The sequence below is a fragment of the Podarcis muralis genome, chromosome 14, assembly GCF_964188315.1.
Source record: "Podarcis muralis chromosome 14, rPodMur119.hap1.1, whole genome shotgun sequence".
NCBI lineage: Eukaryota > Metazoa > Chordata > Lepidosauria > Squamata > Lacertidae > Podarcis > Podarcis muralis.
The window spans coordinates 5,364,023-5,380,648 of record NC_135668.1 but is presented as its reverse complement, the minus strand read 5'-3'; the positions used below and the strand labels follow the sequence as shown (position 1 = coordinate 5,380,648).

At 43.4% G+C, this 16,626-nt stretch overlaps 1 protein-coding gene across 5 annotated transcripts in view; it reads left to right on the top strand.

Annotated features, from left to right (window-relative positions):
- RNF111 (ring finger protein 111) overlaps positions 1 to 16,626 on the top strand; it is a 52,236-nt gene that overhangs the window by 29,702 nt on the left and 5,908 nt on the right. For all 5 annotated transcript variants that reach the window (XM_028705744.2, XM_077919100.1, XM_028705742.2 and 2 more), the window contains exons 4-10: positions 7,214 to 7,377; positions 7,980 to 8,177; positions 9,073 to 9,386; positions 10,368 to 10,611; positions 10,902 to 11,268; positions 13,246 to 13,371; positions 14,176 to 14,302. In XM_028705744.2, the coding sequence (XP_028561577.2) occupies positions 7,214 to 7,377; positions 7,980 to 8,177; positions 9,073 to 9,386; positions 10,368 to 10,611; positions 10,902 to 11,268; positions 13,246 to 13,371; positions 14,176 to 14,302 (1,540 nt within the window). The remainder of the gene's footprint in view (positions 1 to 7,213; positions 7,378 to 7,979; positions 8,178 to 9,072; positions 9,387 to 10,367; positions 10,612 to 10,901; positions 11,269 to 13,245; positions 13,372 to 14,175; positions 14,303 to 16,626) is intronic.

The window sequence follows — 16,626 nt, the reverse complement described above, 5'->3', positions numbered from 1 at the left end:
TCTGCCCCTTCTACAAAGCCCCTGGTAAGATTAACCCTTTAAGTCTGTTTTGAAAATCCTCCAGCTTTGATTTTATATCCATATTTTCGTGAAGCAGTTTTCAAAGCTTTTCTTCATCCTGTCCTCTCTCAGCACTGCATTGGTACCCTTTTCTGCCGCAGCTTCTGCCGTCTTAACTGGTTCGGGCGCCATGTTCTCTCTTTGCTGGCTCATTGCCCTGGCTTCTTCTTGGTGTTCCCGTGGCATGAGAAAGTTAATTATACCCCCTTGTTTTTATCTCAGCATATTACTTGAATTGGGGTAAAAGTTTTCCCAGTTAATTGTCTTTTTCGAAGAAAAATTATGTACTTGAGGGCAGGAACTCTGAGTTTGGTAGCCATCTTGATTACTGGCTGACCACTCCCCCCAACTGACCTCTTCTAACTGATCTACCTAATAATAATAATAATAATAATAATAATAATAATAATAATAATAATAATATTTATACCCCGCCCAGCCATTAACTTCCTTGAGACACCCCTTTCCTTTCCAACCAGGGTATCTTCCCAACTTTGCGTGGAGTCGGCGGTGCTCAACAGGCCACTACTCTTGTTCAGTGGGATGAGATGCAATGTCCAATAAATCAGATTTGAACAGTTTTTGTTCCCTCGTACCTTCTCCCAGATCCACCTCTATTTCGAGGCAGTGCAGTGTTAAACAGCCAGCTGCCCTCTGTTGATACCTTGTATATAGAAGTGAGGACCATTTATAGACTGTACAGATTTCTCTTCACGTTCAGTAGTGTGAATGCTGTTATGCATTCTGTTAAAACAAAGCTTTGCCTTAGAAATAGATTTTGGGAGGGGGGACTGTTTCTCCACAGAGAACCAGCTGCTTTGCAATGCCCAAAGTTTAATTCCTGGCATCTCTAGATAAGGCTGGAAAGGACTCCTATCTGATGCTGCCAGTCAGTTTAAATCCCACTGAGCAAGGAGGGCCAGTGGCTAATATGTCAGCTACCTTTAAACTAGAACATTGCTTTCTACTGGCAAAGCAGCAGAAGTTTGTCCTTTCAGTTATTTACCTCAATATTTTCTTAATTTCGGCTGCTCTGTCTCCGGGTCTTGAGTTTCTCTAGCTGCCATCCTGAGTTCAAAACGGAGCTTTACTAAACAAGGCAGTGCATGACTTCAGGCTGAAAACACAATTTATTTGCTCTATGGTTACTCTGAAATATATTTACAGCTACCTCATAATATATCTGCCTCAACACAGACAGCCACTTACCACACAATCCATTTAATAGGATTACTTCATAGCTTTCCAGTGTGGGTCCTTCCTGTGCCTCAGGCATATGAAAAGTTAGTCCTGCCATTGTATAGGAATGTAAAGTAAGTCAACAAATGTGAGTTTACTTTTAATACATGGTTCCTTTTCTCTTTTCTCTCTCATTTTACTCTAGGCCTCACCATCTTCCTTGCTCCTTCTTCATTAAACCATATATGATTATTTTATTTGTGCTGCACATGAAAGCCTCTTTCCATCTAACTGCTGGAATAATCTGTAGTTGTACTAGGGAGAGATATGCATACAGTTCCCAAGCTGTCAATTATTTTCGTCTTTCATCTTGCAGCAGTGCTTTAAAGTGTCATCCTGGATGTAACTCTGCTGATAGATGCCGTGATGCCTTGATCAAAGATAAATGAATAAACCTTCTGAATTCAGTCTCCTCAGCAAATGAGAAGAGACCCAAGCAAAGTCTTGTCTCCTCCCTTTTCAGACTCTCAAAATGTATGGATCCCTCACCCAGTGGAACTGATGGGAGCTTTGCCGTTAGTTCTAACAATACGTACATTTAAAAAAAAAAACCCAATCCCTTCCTAGTCTAAAATTATTCTGCCACCCTAAGCCCCTTCCCTCAGCATGCAGAGATTTCTGACCACAGCTGATAATATGCAGCTTATTGCCTATCTAAAATCGTGGGATCACGCTTGTTATTAAAGATAATTTCCAGCTTCTTGCCTGTCTAAAATCATGGGATCAGGTTTGTTATTAAAGATTATTTTAGCTGGAGTTTTCACCCCAGTTTTATGCCCAGCACGAGTATCACTCATTTGTCCATGGATTCATCAAGCACTGGATTCAATATGGAGTCCGATTCCCTACTGGTTCAGTCAGTTGGAATCAGTTTTAAAGTAGGAGAGAGAAAGCAAAAGGAACTTGCAGGAGTCCATGGTCAGCCTAGGCCAGAGCTTTCCAAACTGTGTGTCACAACACCAGGGTGGATAAAAATCAATGATTTTTATTTTATTTTTAATTTAAATCAGATTTTTAAAAATTTAAATTGGATTTTTAAAATTTAAATCTGATTTTTAAAATAAAATGCTTTTGGAGGAAAAATCTTTCTAAAGATAGTTTTCTATTTGTTAAATTATAGTCCAAAGTCTATTCATCAGGAATTAAGGATTTGTTTTAAGTTTTTCATGTGTGCTAAAACTCAGTCTAAGTTTATTTGTTTAAAACCGTTTAACCACATCAATTAACAAACATGGATACATATGCTTTAATGTTATTGTTTCAGTTAAATAAATTGTTTAAATTGTTATTAAGGAAATGATTATTTTTCTCTTTCCAATAAAGTACAGCAGAAAAGTTGTCCAAATATAAACAGTTAACTTATTAAACCTCACTTATTAAACCTCACTTATTAAACCTTTCGTAGTTATCTGTCTATGTATTTCTAATAGTATAACCAAATCAGTAATTTTTGATATAACTGTGAAAACTACTCTGAAAATTTATTATTCCAAAAATGAAACCTTCATCTGGTTGTCAATATTAAGATTATACCAGCAAGAATGAGTCTTTCTGTGAAAAAATGATTTAAATCAAGTCTTACTGACTAGTGATTTAAATTGTGATTTAAATCGGTTTGATTTAAATCAAATCCACCCTGCATAACACATTGGTGTGTCGGCTGCAGTGTGTGGATGTGTCATGTGAACGCTTCCCACGCTCCTCCCTTCGGTTTGCTAGTTAAATTGAATTACTGTGTTGCGAAACGACGCATGTCTAAAAAGTGTGTCACAAACATGAAAAGTTTGGAAAGCTCTGACCTAGGCATTGAATGAACTGAAGACTAGGAAGTGCTAAAACTGCAACTTTCAGCATTTGTACCTGGTTACTTTATTGACATTGTTGTAAAATACTGATATACAGTCATGGAAAAAAGAAAGTACATCCTCTTTGAATTCTGTGGTTTTGCATATCAGGACATAATAACAATCCCCTGTTCCTTAGCAGGTCTTAAAATTAGGTAAATACAACCTCAGATGAACAACAACACATTACATATTACACCATGTCATGATTTATTTAACAAAAACAAAGCCAAAATGGAGAAGCCATGTGTGAAAAACTAAGTACACCCTTAGTGCTTTCATAGGAATTAAGGGACTAAGTAGCAGACAGGTGCTGCTAAGCAAATGCCCTTGCTTAATTGATCATCAGCAAGTGTGTCCACTTCTATAAAAGCTGAAATCTTAGCAGTTTGCTGGTCTGGAGCATTCAGGTGTGTTTTAACACAATGCCAAGGAGGAAAAATGACACAACGCTCTTAGAGAAGCAATTGTTGCTGCCCATGAAACTGGGAAGGGTTATAAGGCCATCTCCAACCAATTTTAAGTCCATCATTTTACAGTGAGAAGGATTATTCAAAAGTGGAAAACATTCAAGACAGTTTCCAATCTTCGCAGGAGTGGACGTCCCAGCAAATTCACCCCAAGGGCAGACCGTGCAATGCTCAGAGAAATTGCAAAACCCCCAAAAGAGACATCTCAGGCTCTACAGGCCTCAGTTAGCATGTTAAGTGTTAATGTTCATGACAGTACAATTAGAAAAAGAATGAACAAGTATGGTTTATTTGGGAGGGTTGCCAAGGAGAAAGCCTCTTCTCTCTAAGAAGAACATGGCAGCATGATTTTGGTTTGCAAAGTTGCATCTGAACAGACCACAAGACTTCTGGAACAGTGTCCTTTTGACAGATGAGTGGAGATGTTTGACCATAATGCACAGCACCATGTTTGGCAAAAACCCTACACAGCATGTCAGCACAAACACCTCATACCAACTGTCAGGCACGTTGGTGGAAGGGTGATGATTTGGGCTTGTTTTACAGCCACAGTACCTGGAAACCTTGCAGTCATTGAGTCGACCATGAACTCCTCAGTATACCAAAGTATTCTAGAGTAAAATGTGAGGCCATCTGCCCAACAATTGATGCTTGGGCAAATTTGGTTCATGCAACAAGACAATGATTCCAAGCACACCAGCAAAAATACAACAGAATGGCTGAAAAAGAAAAGAATCAAGGTGTTGCAATGGCCCAGGCAAATGGCCCAGTTCAACCTAATTGAAATGCTGCGGCGGGACCTTAAAAGTGCTGTGCTAGTAAACCTCAATAATGAAGCAATAATGTAAAGAGGAGGGGACAGAATTCCTCCACAATGATGTGAGAGACTAAAAGTCATACAGAAAATGTTTACTTCAAGTTATTGCTGCTAAAGGTGGTTCTACAGGCTATTGAATCATAAGGTGTACAGTGGTACCTCAGGTTAAGTACTTGGTTCGTTCCGGAGGTCCGTTCTTAACCTGAAACCGTTCTTAACCTGAAGCACCACTTTAGCTAAAGGGGCCTCCTGCTGTCGCCGCGCCACCGGAGCCCAATTTCTGTTCTTATCCTGAAGCAAAGTTCTTAACCTGAAGCACTATTTCTGTGTTAGCGGAGTGTGTAACCTGAAGCGTATGTAACCCGAGGTACCACTGTACTTAGTTTTTCACACATGCCTTCTCCATTTTTGCTTCATTTCTGTTAAATAAATAATGACACGGTGTAATATGTCATGTGCTGTTCATTTGAGGTTGTATTTACCTAATTTTAAGACCTGCTAAAGAACAAGTGAATGTTATTATGTCCTCATATGTAAAAAAAAACAAAATTCAAAGAGAGTGTCTTCTTTTCCTCATGACTGTATACAGTGGTACCTCGGGTTAAGAACTTAATTCGTTCTGGTGGTCCGTTCTTAACCTGAAACTGTTCTTAACCTGAGGTACCACTTTAGCTAATGGGGCCTCCTGCTGCCGCCACACAATATCTGTTCTCATCCTGAAGCAAAGTTCTTAACCCAAGGTACTAATTCTGGGATAGTGAAGTCTGTAACCTGAAGTACCACTGTACTTGGGATCTTTTGCAGAATGCTCTAATTTTAATTTAAAAAGTAAAGGTAGCTTATGTTGGCTTCTAAGAAAAGTTGCAAATACATAAGAGGGCAATAGCTTTATTAGGCCAATCAAAATATCACAAAATAGTGTGTCAGCTTTGGAATTTTCTAGCACACTTCCTCAGGCTAGATAGTGAGGAGAGAGGGGGGGAAGGTATTTTGACTGTTGTTAAAGCCATGCAGTCTATGCCTTGTCAGAGTTATTTTGGTTTCCTGATCTTTTGGCTTCTTAATTTTCCTAATACAGATTTTGTAATTTTAATTCTGTGTTGGCAAAACTCTTGATCCAATCAAGGATGCAGTTATGAATACTCAATTTAACAGTCTAACATTACTGTTAAAATGGGTACCTATAATTTGATCTTTGATTGGATGAAGGGTAGTGAAGATGCTCTGGCAAACTTGAGATTCACATCATGCTTTTTCTGAATAGGCTATGTAGTAAAGGGTTTGAGTATTCAGTTTTGTTGCAGTGGCTTCCTATTTTTGTGTAATGAGGTTAAAATAGCATTCATATATATCAAAGGATATATAAACATAATAAAAGTATGAATTTAGATTTGAGGCTGTTGCATATAATGACACTACACTTTCTCATTAGATCTGTACATTAGTGATGTAAAAGGTAGCATTTGTGCCATTTTTTACTCTTATTTTAATGTGCATTCACACCTGCAGTTTAACAATTAAGCTAGGTCCAGTCTAATCCTTGTCCTTTTGAATCTCTCCCACTCTGCAATTCAATACTCTCCAAAGCCACACTGCAGTAGAAAATCTGTTTACATATTCTTGGGGCAATGAGACTGGATTGTGACAGGTCATCATGGACAGTATGTGGTGGACCACCCTATATCTACTTGGGGCTAAAATTTTGCAAAGATAGCCCATGTGCTATTGCATGGTACGTTCTTAAGAGAATGCAAACTCAAGATTAGTTGACACAGACTAGTTAGTGCCACTATCGTTGAGAGTCTTGTGGACATAGAAAGCTGCCTTAGCTTTCTATTCAGACCGTTGATCCACAGAGCTCGTGCCAGACATTTTGGCACCTGATGAGAACCACAAAATGGTGAGCGCGCACACACACCACTCCAGGGCCAAGAGGTTGCTGTGGCATGGGGGTGGGTTGTGGAGTGGAGGCAGATCCATCCTCCAAGGAGTGCACCTCAGCCATTGCTGCAGCGGCAGTAAGCTGTGTGCCCCTTGGAGGCCAGATCTGCTGACCCTGTGGATCCTGCCACCTGAGGCAGTTGCCTCATCATGCATCCTGGGTCAGCTGGCCCTGGCTGAGCTATCTAGCTAAGAATTTTCTCCACACTAAAGCGGTCACATGTAATGAGAAGCCAGGCTTTCTTTTTTATTATTATTAAGATTTTTTAAATTATTGTTATTGTTATTATTATTTAATTAATTTCAAACTTCAAATTTGTTACACATTTCTCTTGAGGAGCCAGACTTTCTAATGTGAACAAGTAGCATCTTGGTGTACATTGCCTAATCACTCTGGTTTCACTGTTCCCCCCGGCATGAGTTGGATAAGCAAACCAGGCTGTCCTGACTTCCCATTATCTCCAAGCCAGGGTTTGTGACTTGTTGTGGAGCAGTAAACCATGACCTCTGCTTCAGGTGTAACAGGTAGCCAAGGCTGTACACCAGCCAGTCATTAAGTTTGGCTTCAAACAAAAGTCTCCTCCGCCTGCCCCTGCCCCCAGACCTACCTGGGGATGCCAGGGATTGAACCTTGGACCCTAAAAGAGCACATGTTACTGAAGGTGGCCCACAATTGATCTGGAAAACGAAATACCACTTAAAACAAAACTCAGTTTTGAATTGAATTATCTGAAGCTGTTGGTGGTACAGATTGGAGATGTGATCATCTTACCAGACCTGTCATGGTAAAAGAAGAAAACCTTTGTTTTGAGTTTTCAGGCATTTGTACTTTATGCTTCCAGGTCTCGATCGTCACTTGGGCATTCTCGATCCCACTGGGGCCACAGTTCAAACTCGCATGCTTCACGGCCACAGGAGCAACGGAACCGTAGTAGAATCTCCACAGTCATTCAGCCCCTGAGACAGAATGCAGCAGAAGTAGTGGACCTCACAGTGGATGAGGATGGTAGGTTGCAGCAGTGACAGAGCCTTGACCCTCCCATCAGGCCGATTAGTGTTCTGAAAAGAAACAAGATGTGTTAGCTGGCCATTGAAACTCTTGACTTTTGGATTGCCATGTTAAAAGCTGCTTGCATCACATAAGGGAGTGCAGACATGATACTTTGTGGTCTGGCCAGGCTCAGGGCTGCCTTTCATGATGTTTCAGACTTGGGATAGTCTCTCTGGATCACTCCTATGTTTGCATACATGTATCCTCAGATGTTACTGTTGGTACCCTGAACTTTTGCAGGCCTGCCCCCCAACACAGATGCGATCAGAATAAATCAGGGGTTGCCAGCCTTTTTTTGGCCCATGGGCACATTTGACACAACAATGTGAAACTGATCCTGATATGAATAACTGTGGAACTATTGAGGTTGGTGCTGTAAATTACACTGGTTCTATGCACCAAAGGGTACTGTTTGGGCGCAGCCAGCCACATAGTAACCCCACATTGTCTGTCTTGTGTTTGCCCAAGATGTGTGTCAAATGAGTTCTTAGTCATGACCCACTTAAACAGGCTGCAGGAGCTTAAATTTCTTTATGTTGTTTGTCATTTTTATACAGAGCCCACTGTTGTGCCAACAACTTCATCTAGAGTGGAATCTCAGACTGCAAATTCCACGTCCGATGGCGGCCCTAGTGTCACGACCTCAGAGCAGGTCTCTGACGTAATTTCTAGCATCTCCAACAGCCAGTCCTCCTTGGCCCCAGAGCCTTTGGTTGTCCTCACCAATAGTGGGACTGCAGGGAATCCGGCAGGAGGTATGAATTATTATTTTTTTTACTGCTCTGCAGTAGGTGAAAATGCCGGCTTAAGTTGATGTGCTTACTACTTTGAAAATGTAGTGCATGCTTTTGCTGGAGAGGCAAAGAATTTCTGGGGCCACTGTTTCCTTCCTGTGTATTTTTTTTATTGATGACATGAGAGTACTACAGGGAGTCACGGTGAATTTTTTTTATCAGTGTTAACCCAGTTTGGGGTCAATCTGTGGTACCGGGATAGCAACTGTAGACTCCACAGGCGCTTGAGGTCAGCTCGACTGTGTTGTGATCCTAGTAGGGGAGCATGTGTTCCTGGGAATGCTGGGGTTTCTTACTGAAAACGTTGTAATGGCAAACATTTGAGTGACTACTTGTGCCTAAACCCACAGTTTTCCTGCAGCCCCAGGAAAGTTTGAAGCACATTCTAGGGCATCCAGTTTGTAGGGGCTGCTGGTGAGTCTTAACAGTTTTCTCTGGTGCCCAGTGCAGAGTGCCTCAGAATGCCCTGTAATGCAGCTTGTGCAGAGGAATCCCACACCAGGGAGCTTGAAACCTTGGCCTAAGTCTAGCCAAAGACTGGCTACTCTTCTTGCAGTGGCTCTCTGGGTCCTCCCCATCATCTGCTACTTGCAGGTGCTGAGAATTCGAATCTAGGACCTTCTGCATGCAAAACAAGAGGGGTGGAGGAGGGGAGTATCATGGAGCAGGGCACGACGAACTGGTACCGTGAACAGGAGCGTTTCACACTGCAACATTTTGTTGCAGGTCACACTGGTCTCACTTTAATAAGCAAATGACTAATCCAGTTGTACACCCTGCAGAGTTTTCAGGTTTGGCTTTTTTTGTACCTGTGTTATCAGCTGAGCTCACATGTTTCTTTCACCCCCAATTTAAGATGACTCAAGAGGAAATACCTCAAGTACAACACTGGAATCTGGCCCTCCTGCAATGCCAAGGCTGCCGTCATGCTGCCCCCAGCATTCTCCATGCGGCGGCTCCTCGCAGAACCACCACATCCTGGGGCACCCTCACGCCAGCTGTTTTCAACAGCACAGCCATCATTTCCACCATCACCACCACCACAACCCCCACGCAAGCGTCCCTCTCTCACCATCGTTCAGCGAATCCAGCTGCCCTGTTGAAAGGCCTCCCCCAGTGCCGGCACCTGCAGGATCAAGTAGCAGTTCTGGCACCACGTACCATGAGCAGGCAGGTTTGGTTGAGAATGCTTCACTGTGGTCATGGTGAAGAGTTATGGAGAATAGTTTCTCCATGTGCTGTGCTGTGCAGAGTGCTTTTTCTAGGGTACTAGGCCGCTAGCCTCAACTGTCAGAAGCAGTATGCCTCTGAACAGCAGTTTCTGGGAATCACAATTGAAGAGAGCGTTGCTGCGCTGATGTTCTGCTTGTGTGCTTCTTGCAGGCACCTGGGAGGCTACTGTGAGAACTGGGTGCTGGACTAGTTGGGCCTTTGGCCTGAGCTAGCGGGCAGGCGTTTCTGATGTTCTGATGTACTAATGCACTACATGCTGCCTCAGGGCTGCTACTCAGGGCATCCTCTGCAGGTCTCAAGGCAAGGAAAGGTCTATATGGGGGCAGACATTCTCTCAGATATTTGGGCCCCAGGCTTTAAACGTAAATGTATGCACTCAACCCGTTACCCCCAAAACATCTGGAGGGCAAAGGCTGGTGGAGATGAAAGTGGGATTAGGGAGAGTTTGGAGTTAGGGTATCTGGCAAGTGAAACTCAGATTTCGCCCATGCCTCTTGCTGCTGGCAGGTCTCAGTCATGGCTTTCCCCAAGCACTACATGTGTGCCCGACTTGAACTGGAATGTTGACCAATATAGCCCTTGGTTGGACCCAAGGAGGAACTTCTTATTTCTGAATCCTAAAGTAGCTCTTTGGGTTCCTCTCTTTGTGGAGATCAAATGGGTTTCCTTATATCTGCTCACTAGCAGGTTTACAAGGAAGATGCCAATTTCATGGTGAAAAACTAGTTGCTGGCCTCTTGTTAAATTTACTAATGGCAAACGTTAATCATACCACTCAGAGACAAAAGCTTATTTAGTCTTTTGCTAATGGACAGCATTGTGCATATGTGTTTTTGTGTGACATGCCCTATAGCAGCCTTTTGATCACAGTTCCGCGAATATTCAAATAATCTTTTGTTTTGCTCTCCCTCCTTGCAGCAGGCACTCCCAGTGGACTTAAGCAACAATGGCATAAGGAACCACGGAAGCAGCTCTTTCCACGGAGCATCAGCCTTTGACCCCTGCTGTCCAGGAGCCTCTTCCCGAACAGCCATATACGGGCACCAGGCGGGTGCTGCTCCCAGCCAGCCCATTGCCATAGATGGATACAGTGCGAACATGGTTGCCCAGCCCCAGCCACCACCCCCGGCTTCTCTGGCATCCTGCCGGCATTATATGTCATGTAAGAATGACTGCAGTCTGTATATGAGTTGGGCAGGGGAGGCCCCCCAAGGATACCCTGCTTCATATTGGCAGCTGGCAGGGTCTCTGCAAAGTGGTGCACTTGGCAGGATGCGCACCTTACTTGAGTGGTGCAGCCTTCTCTTGTGGCAGGGTAAAGCAAAGCGTCTGCCATGGGCATCTGATTTTCTTTGGGGGGGGGGGTGCTGTCAAGAGCAGCAGATGATCTTAGTTTAGCAGACAGTTGTAATGAACTAACCGGGTTTGTTGCTCTCTGCTACCCCTTTTCAGATGCCTCTTTGACTCGGCCGCTTCATCATCAAGCTGCTGCATGTCCCCATTCCCATGGAAACCCCCCTCCCCCTGTCCCCCCTCAGCCGCCACAGCCCACTTCGCAAGTGGACTATGTCATCCCTCACCCCGTCCACCCCTTCCACCCTTCCATATCCTCGCATGCCTCTTCCCACCCTGTCCCGCCTCCGCCGCCCCCACACCCGTTGGCCAACGCTGCCGCCCCAATCCCACAGCCCCTCCCAGCCACCCACCAGTCTATTTCCCACCACATCCCTGCCACGGCATCTCCGGCCCAGAGGCTGCACCCTCACGAGGTGATCCAGAGGATGGAGGTCCAAAGGAGAAGAATGATGCAGCACCCAACGTAAGTCAGGCTTTAGCCTGGAGGAGGAACAGGCAGTGGCTGCTGCTACCTAGGGGTGGATAGTGGCATGGAAGAGTGTCAGCTTCAATGAGGAAATACATAAAAAATTATCCAGTAGCGCCTTGGAGACCAACTAAGTTTGTTCTGGGCATAAGCTTTTGTGTGCATGCACACTTCTTCAGATATAAGAAAGCTTACACCCAGAACAGCTTCAATGAGGGTTCTTTCTGAATCCTTTAGAATACAGGCAGATCACCTGGTCTTTTTTTCTCTGCATTCCCCAACCTGGCACCCTCCACATGCTTGGGACTGCAGCAGCTCTCATCAGCTGTGCTGGTTAGGGGCTGACAGTAGGGAAAACCTGAGCCCTCCAGATTTTACTGAACTACAACTCACATTATCCTTGGTCATTGGCTGTGCTTGCTGGGGCTGATTGGATTTGTAGTTCAGCAACATCTGGCAGGCCAAAGATTCCCCATGCTGTCGTCCAAAGCTTCTGGGGGGCACCAGGTTGAGGAAGACTGTTCACCCACTTAGTTGCAATTGCCAAGAGGTAACTACAGAGCTATAAGTCTGCCTCTGAACAGCAGCGGAAAGTAAACTAGTTACCTTTTTCTTTTAATGCCACCTTTCTTCCTATGATCTCAGGTTGGTAGACCTGCTTCTCTCCCCGCCCATTTTTTTCCTCACAACAACCTGTGAAAGAGACTGTACAGCTAGTGGTTGATTGGCTCAGGGTCATCCAGTGGATTTATGGCTAAGCGGCAAGTTGGACCATTGTCTCCTCAACCTTAGGCCAGCGCTATAATCAGGAGACTACACTGACTCTTAGGAAACTCAGAAGAAAGGATTGGGGAGTGGGGGAGGTTAACTGGTATTTGCTGTGATGTAAGGACAGCAAGGTCTAAAAGTTGCACCATCCTTCTCCTTCTCCCTGGGCTCTAATTTGAGCAGAAAGCTAAAAACATGAATGGATGTAAATAGTTGACTCACTTCTACTTGGGAGCAAATCTCATTAAGAACAGGAACCTATCATCTGCACTCAAATGTTTAGCTGTAATGGAACTGCTATTAATTGAAATGTCAGCCTCTGTCATTTTGAATAATTACATCACAGCAACTCCATCCAGTTTCTGGATTTTAAAAAGGAATGCTAATTGAGATAGGGCTTTTCACTTGATATTCATTTAAAAGCTCAAGTAACTGAGGCTTAGTTATTAGGAAGTGGGAAATAGACAAAGGCCGCCTCAAGTCTAGAAGTTCAATACATCTCTGAATCATTTTAGAAATATGCCATTTTTATATAGTACTTAAAATATCCTGTGTCAAGCATGTACAGTGGGACCTCGGGTTAGGTGCGCTTCAGGTTACAGACTCCGCTAACCCAGAAATAGTACCTTGGGTTAAGAACTTTGCTTCAGGATGAGAACAGAAATTGTGCTCCGGTGGCACAGCGGCAGTGGGAGGCCCCATTAGCTAAAGTGGTGCTTCAGGTTAAGAACAGACCTCCGGAACGAATTAAGTACTTAACCCGAGGTACCACTGTATACAGCCTTTCTCACATTTATTTATTCATTCATTCATTCATTCATTCATACTATTATATATCACTGTATAATAAAATATATCTCAGCAGTTTACAACAATATAAACATAAAACCAGACAATAAAATTATAGAAAGTTAAAAACTTGTTAAAGGGGGGGGGGGGCAACCAAACATCAAAGGACTATTTGTCCACAAGCATCACCCCCCCCCCACTAGCCATGTACTTCTCAGTGAGGAATCTCTCTCCTCGCCTTCACCAGATTGAGCTTGGGTTGAGACAGGGTGGGGAGGTTGTGAATGAAGCAGGCTGCTCAGAAATGGAAGTTGAGAAACCTATCACCCTTAGGCTGCAGTGTGAGGTAAGATACAAAGGAGAAAAGCTTTGCATTCCTAAGGTTTCAATACTCCTGCTTTCCCTCCCCCTCCCCAGGAGAGCACATGAACGACCACCGCCACATCCTCACCGGATGCATCCCAACTATGGCCATGGACATCACATTCATGTACCACAGACAATGTCTTCCCACCCACGTCAAGCGCCAGAGAGATCTGCCTGGTTAGTAAGCTCTTACCTTCTCTTGATTTACATCAGCAAAACATGGCATAGCAACCTTTGCTTTTAGAAGTTATAGCAAAGCATCCCTTGTTCATCATACTTGCAAAGACAACTGATCAAGAATAAATTCTTAGTTTACTGTAGATCAGTTCTTTTTGTAAAGGCTGCAAATGCTTCTTTGAGTTGTTTTTGAGTTCTTCCTTAAATAGGCTTAGTTTTTTTAGTATTTAGTATTTAGTATTACATCTGTGTCCTATTTTTTCTCAAAGCAACTGTGAGAGATTTCTCATTTTATCCTCACAAGTGTGAACCGGTCTTGTGCTACAATTTTTTTTTGTTTGTTTTATTGTTTTTGTCTGTGCAGGGGTTATATTGCAGTACACGATGGTTGTTTGGTAAATTAGTAATTGTATTTTATGAGTAGGCATATTGCATATTGCAGCCTTTCTCAGCCCCTCCACATGTTTTGGACAACAGCTTCCAACAGCACCAAGTAGGGAAAGGCTGGTATGTTTCATTTTACGTTTTATGAAAGCCTCCTTGAGAAGGCTTTGCTTTAGAAAGCATCTAACATATCTGAATGAAAACAGGCATTTTGATCCAGGTTTAGAAATAAACAGATAATCAACACCGAACTCTTACTTCCAATGTTTATGTACAGTATCTCCAGAAAACTGCATGAGTCAAGGTTATTGCTGCTGTGAAATAATTTCTTTCCCTGAATAAGGGAGGTGTTGCTGCCTTCACTGCTTAGAAGACGGGAACTAGCCTGACTAAAAGTGAACTCTCTCCTTCCCCCAACAGGGAGCTGGGAATTGAAGCAGGAGTGACTGCAGCTACCTACCCCCCAGGCCCGCTGCATCCTCACTTGGCTCACTACCACGCACCTCCTCGACTTCACCACTTGCAAATAGGTGCTCTTCCTTTAATGGTAAGGAGAACAGCTCTGAAGCCACTGCCAGTATTTGACATTTGCTGCTGCACAACAGCCACTGGGCGCAGCTCCTCCCTTCTGAAAAGAGTGAGGATTGTGTCACAGAGTCCATGGCAGGTTGTCCCTGCTTCCATTTCATTTGAGATTTTGTTCTTGGGAACATTGACATATACAAAGATTGATGTGAAAAAAGAAAAAGGTGGGCTTCCTAACCCAGGGCTGGGAAACCTGTTGTTCTCCATAAGTTGTTGGACTCCCAACTCCTGTCAACCCCAGCCAGCATGGGATGGTAGGAGTTCTAGTCCCGCAGCATCTGTTCTGCATCTCTGTCCTAACTGGCAGGGACTTGTATTGGGTTTAATTTGCCCACATTTCTCACTTGGAAATCAGAATATAACCCAAATTAAATTAGCCAGTAGTACATTGACACTCTGCATCTGATTTTGTTGTTGCTGTTGCTTAGTTTATAACTCACTTTGCAAGGCTAAGTTACAGCACTCCTTGATTAACTGGAAAGTGCTAAGAGGATTATCTTCTAGTTACTTTTGCTACTGTTTAATTTCACATTTGATGTGGTTGGTGGAAGTAGTCTTGAATTCTAGCACCCCCTCTATTTTAATACAAATATTGGGGTTTGAGATTACAGGAAGGGCATATTGGAAGCAAGGATGGTTATTTGTTGCTGGTCTGCATGCATGAAGTTTTTATGTGCAATTTGGCAGGATCTGAGATTGATCACAGACTCCAGAATAAAAAGACAGCTTATGCAAAAGGAAGAGACCACTTTTGATGAATTATGGCAGTTCTTGCCTAGCTTTGTACCTGAATAACTTTTTCCAGTGGCATTACCTGACTGCTTAGGCTCCTGAATTAGAAAGGAAAATTTTGCTTGTAGTACCACAATCCACGTTCTGCGATTCTGGTTCACAAGATGACACATGTCGCTGGCTTTTCTTCTTCATGTGCTAGATGAAATGCTAGTTAAAATGATAGCACCTGGATTGTCAGGGTCTCTTACAACAGGAGCTTATGGGCCCATGTTGTTGGACTCCCAACATCCCTCAACCCAGCTAGCATGACCAGTGGTCAGGGATGATGGGAGTTGTAATGTAGTAACATCTAGGGGGCCACAGGTTCTTCCTCCCGGTTGACAGAGAATGTCATGAATGTCGTACAGCACTTAGCGTAACTGTGCAAGTGGCTTATGCATCACTGTCTTTGACCCTGTGCAGCTTGTCAGTGTCAGAGACTACCACTTACCTAAACGTCTTACCTAAACGAAGTCGTTAGAAAATTTCTGTTGGAAAAGCAAAAGAGGTGCGATCAGATGATGGTTGACAAAGGAATTAAAGCTTTTATTTGTGCCTTTCTTACAAAGTCCTGAAGGATGGTCTGTGTAAGTAGAGTTGCACCGGTTATGGCTGGTCTCCAGGAAATTTCTGGATTTGTGAGTTGATGGCTTTCTTTACTATGCATAAGAGTAGACTAGAAGTGCTCTAGTTAGTCAGCCAGGTGGGAAGGCGTCATTTCTGCTAAAGTTAGTTCCAGGTCATTGGAAGGACAGAAAATCATCCTCATTTGAGCATTTATTGTTTTAAAGATTTAGTCCCCGCTTTTCTATCCAGTGACCTCTATTGCATCTTAATTCAAGAATTAAAGGATCTGAGGAACTGGGGTTTGCTTGAACTTGTGAGGAAGTGCAGAATGTGGAATCCATCTGATAGGCATCTAGCTGTGGTGAAAACTTTCTGAACCTCCAGTTCTTTTGACTACTTCCTTGTTTTAGGCATGAAGGGATACTGGAATGTCCGTTGTTTCATTTTTGCTTTGCTTGGTGGGATGACTTTAACTCGAGATCTCTGTGGCCTTTTAGGGGACAAGATATTCTGGACCCCAATGCCAGCAATGCTGCAAAAGCAGCCTTCACCACCAGCAGCCTGCTGCTGCTCAATATGTTTTGGACTATATCTTTTATCAGCCCAGCCAGTATGCCCAAAACATCTGGAAAGTACCAGGCTGGTGAATACTGCTCCCCAAATGTTAGACCAGCATTCCTGGAAGTGGGGTTGCTTGCTGCATTCTTACTGACTTAACAGTGCGCATTGGGATTTCTCTGTTGAAGGGACTTGCTTGTTCCCTTTGGGGTTTGTTTTTTGTCCTCACCTTTCCATAAAAAAGTGTTGGAATTTCTAACGGTGTGTGTGTGTGTGTGTGTGTGTGTGTGTGTAGGTTTTGATATAACATGGTGAGGTTGTGTATGTGGAGGCATGCACCAACAGTCAATTCAAACATTGTTGGAAGGAGTCCCTACCCTTTTAAGA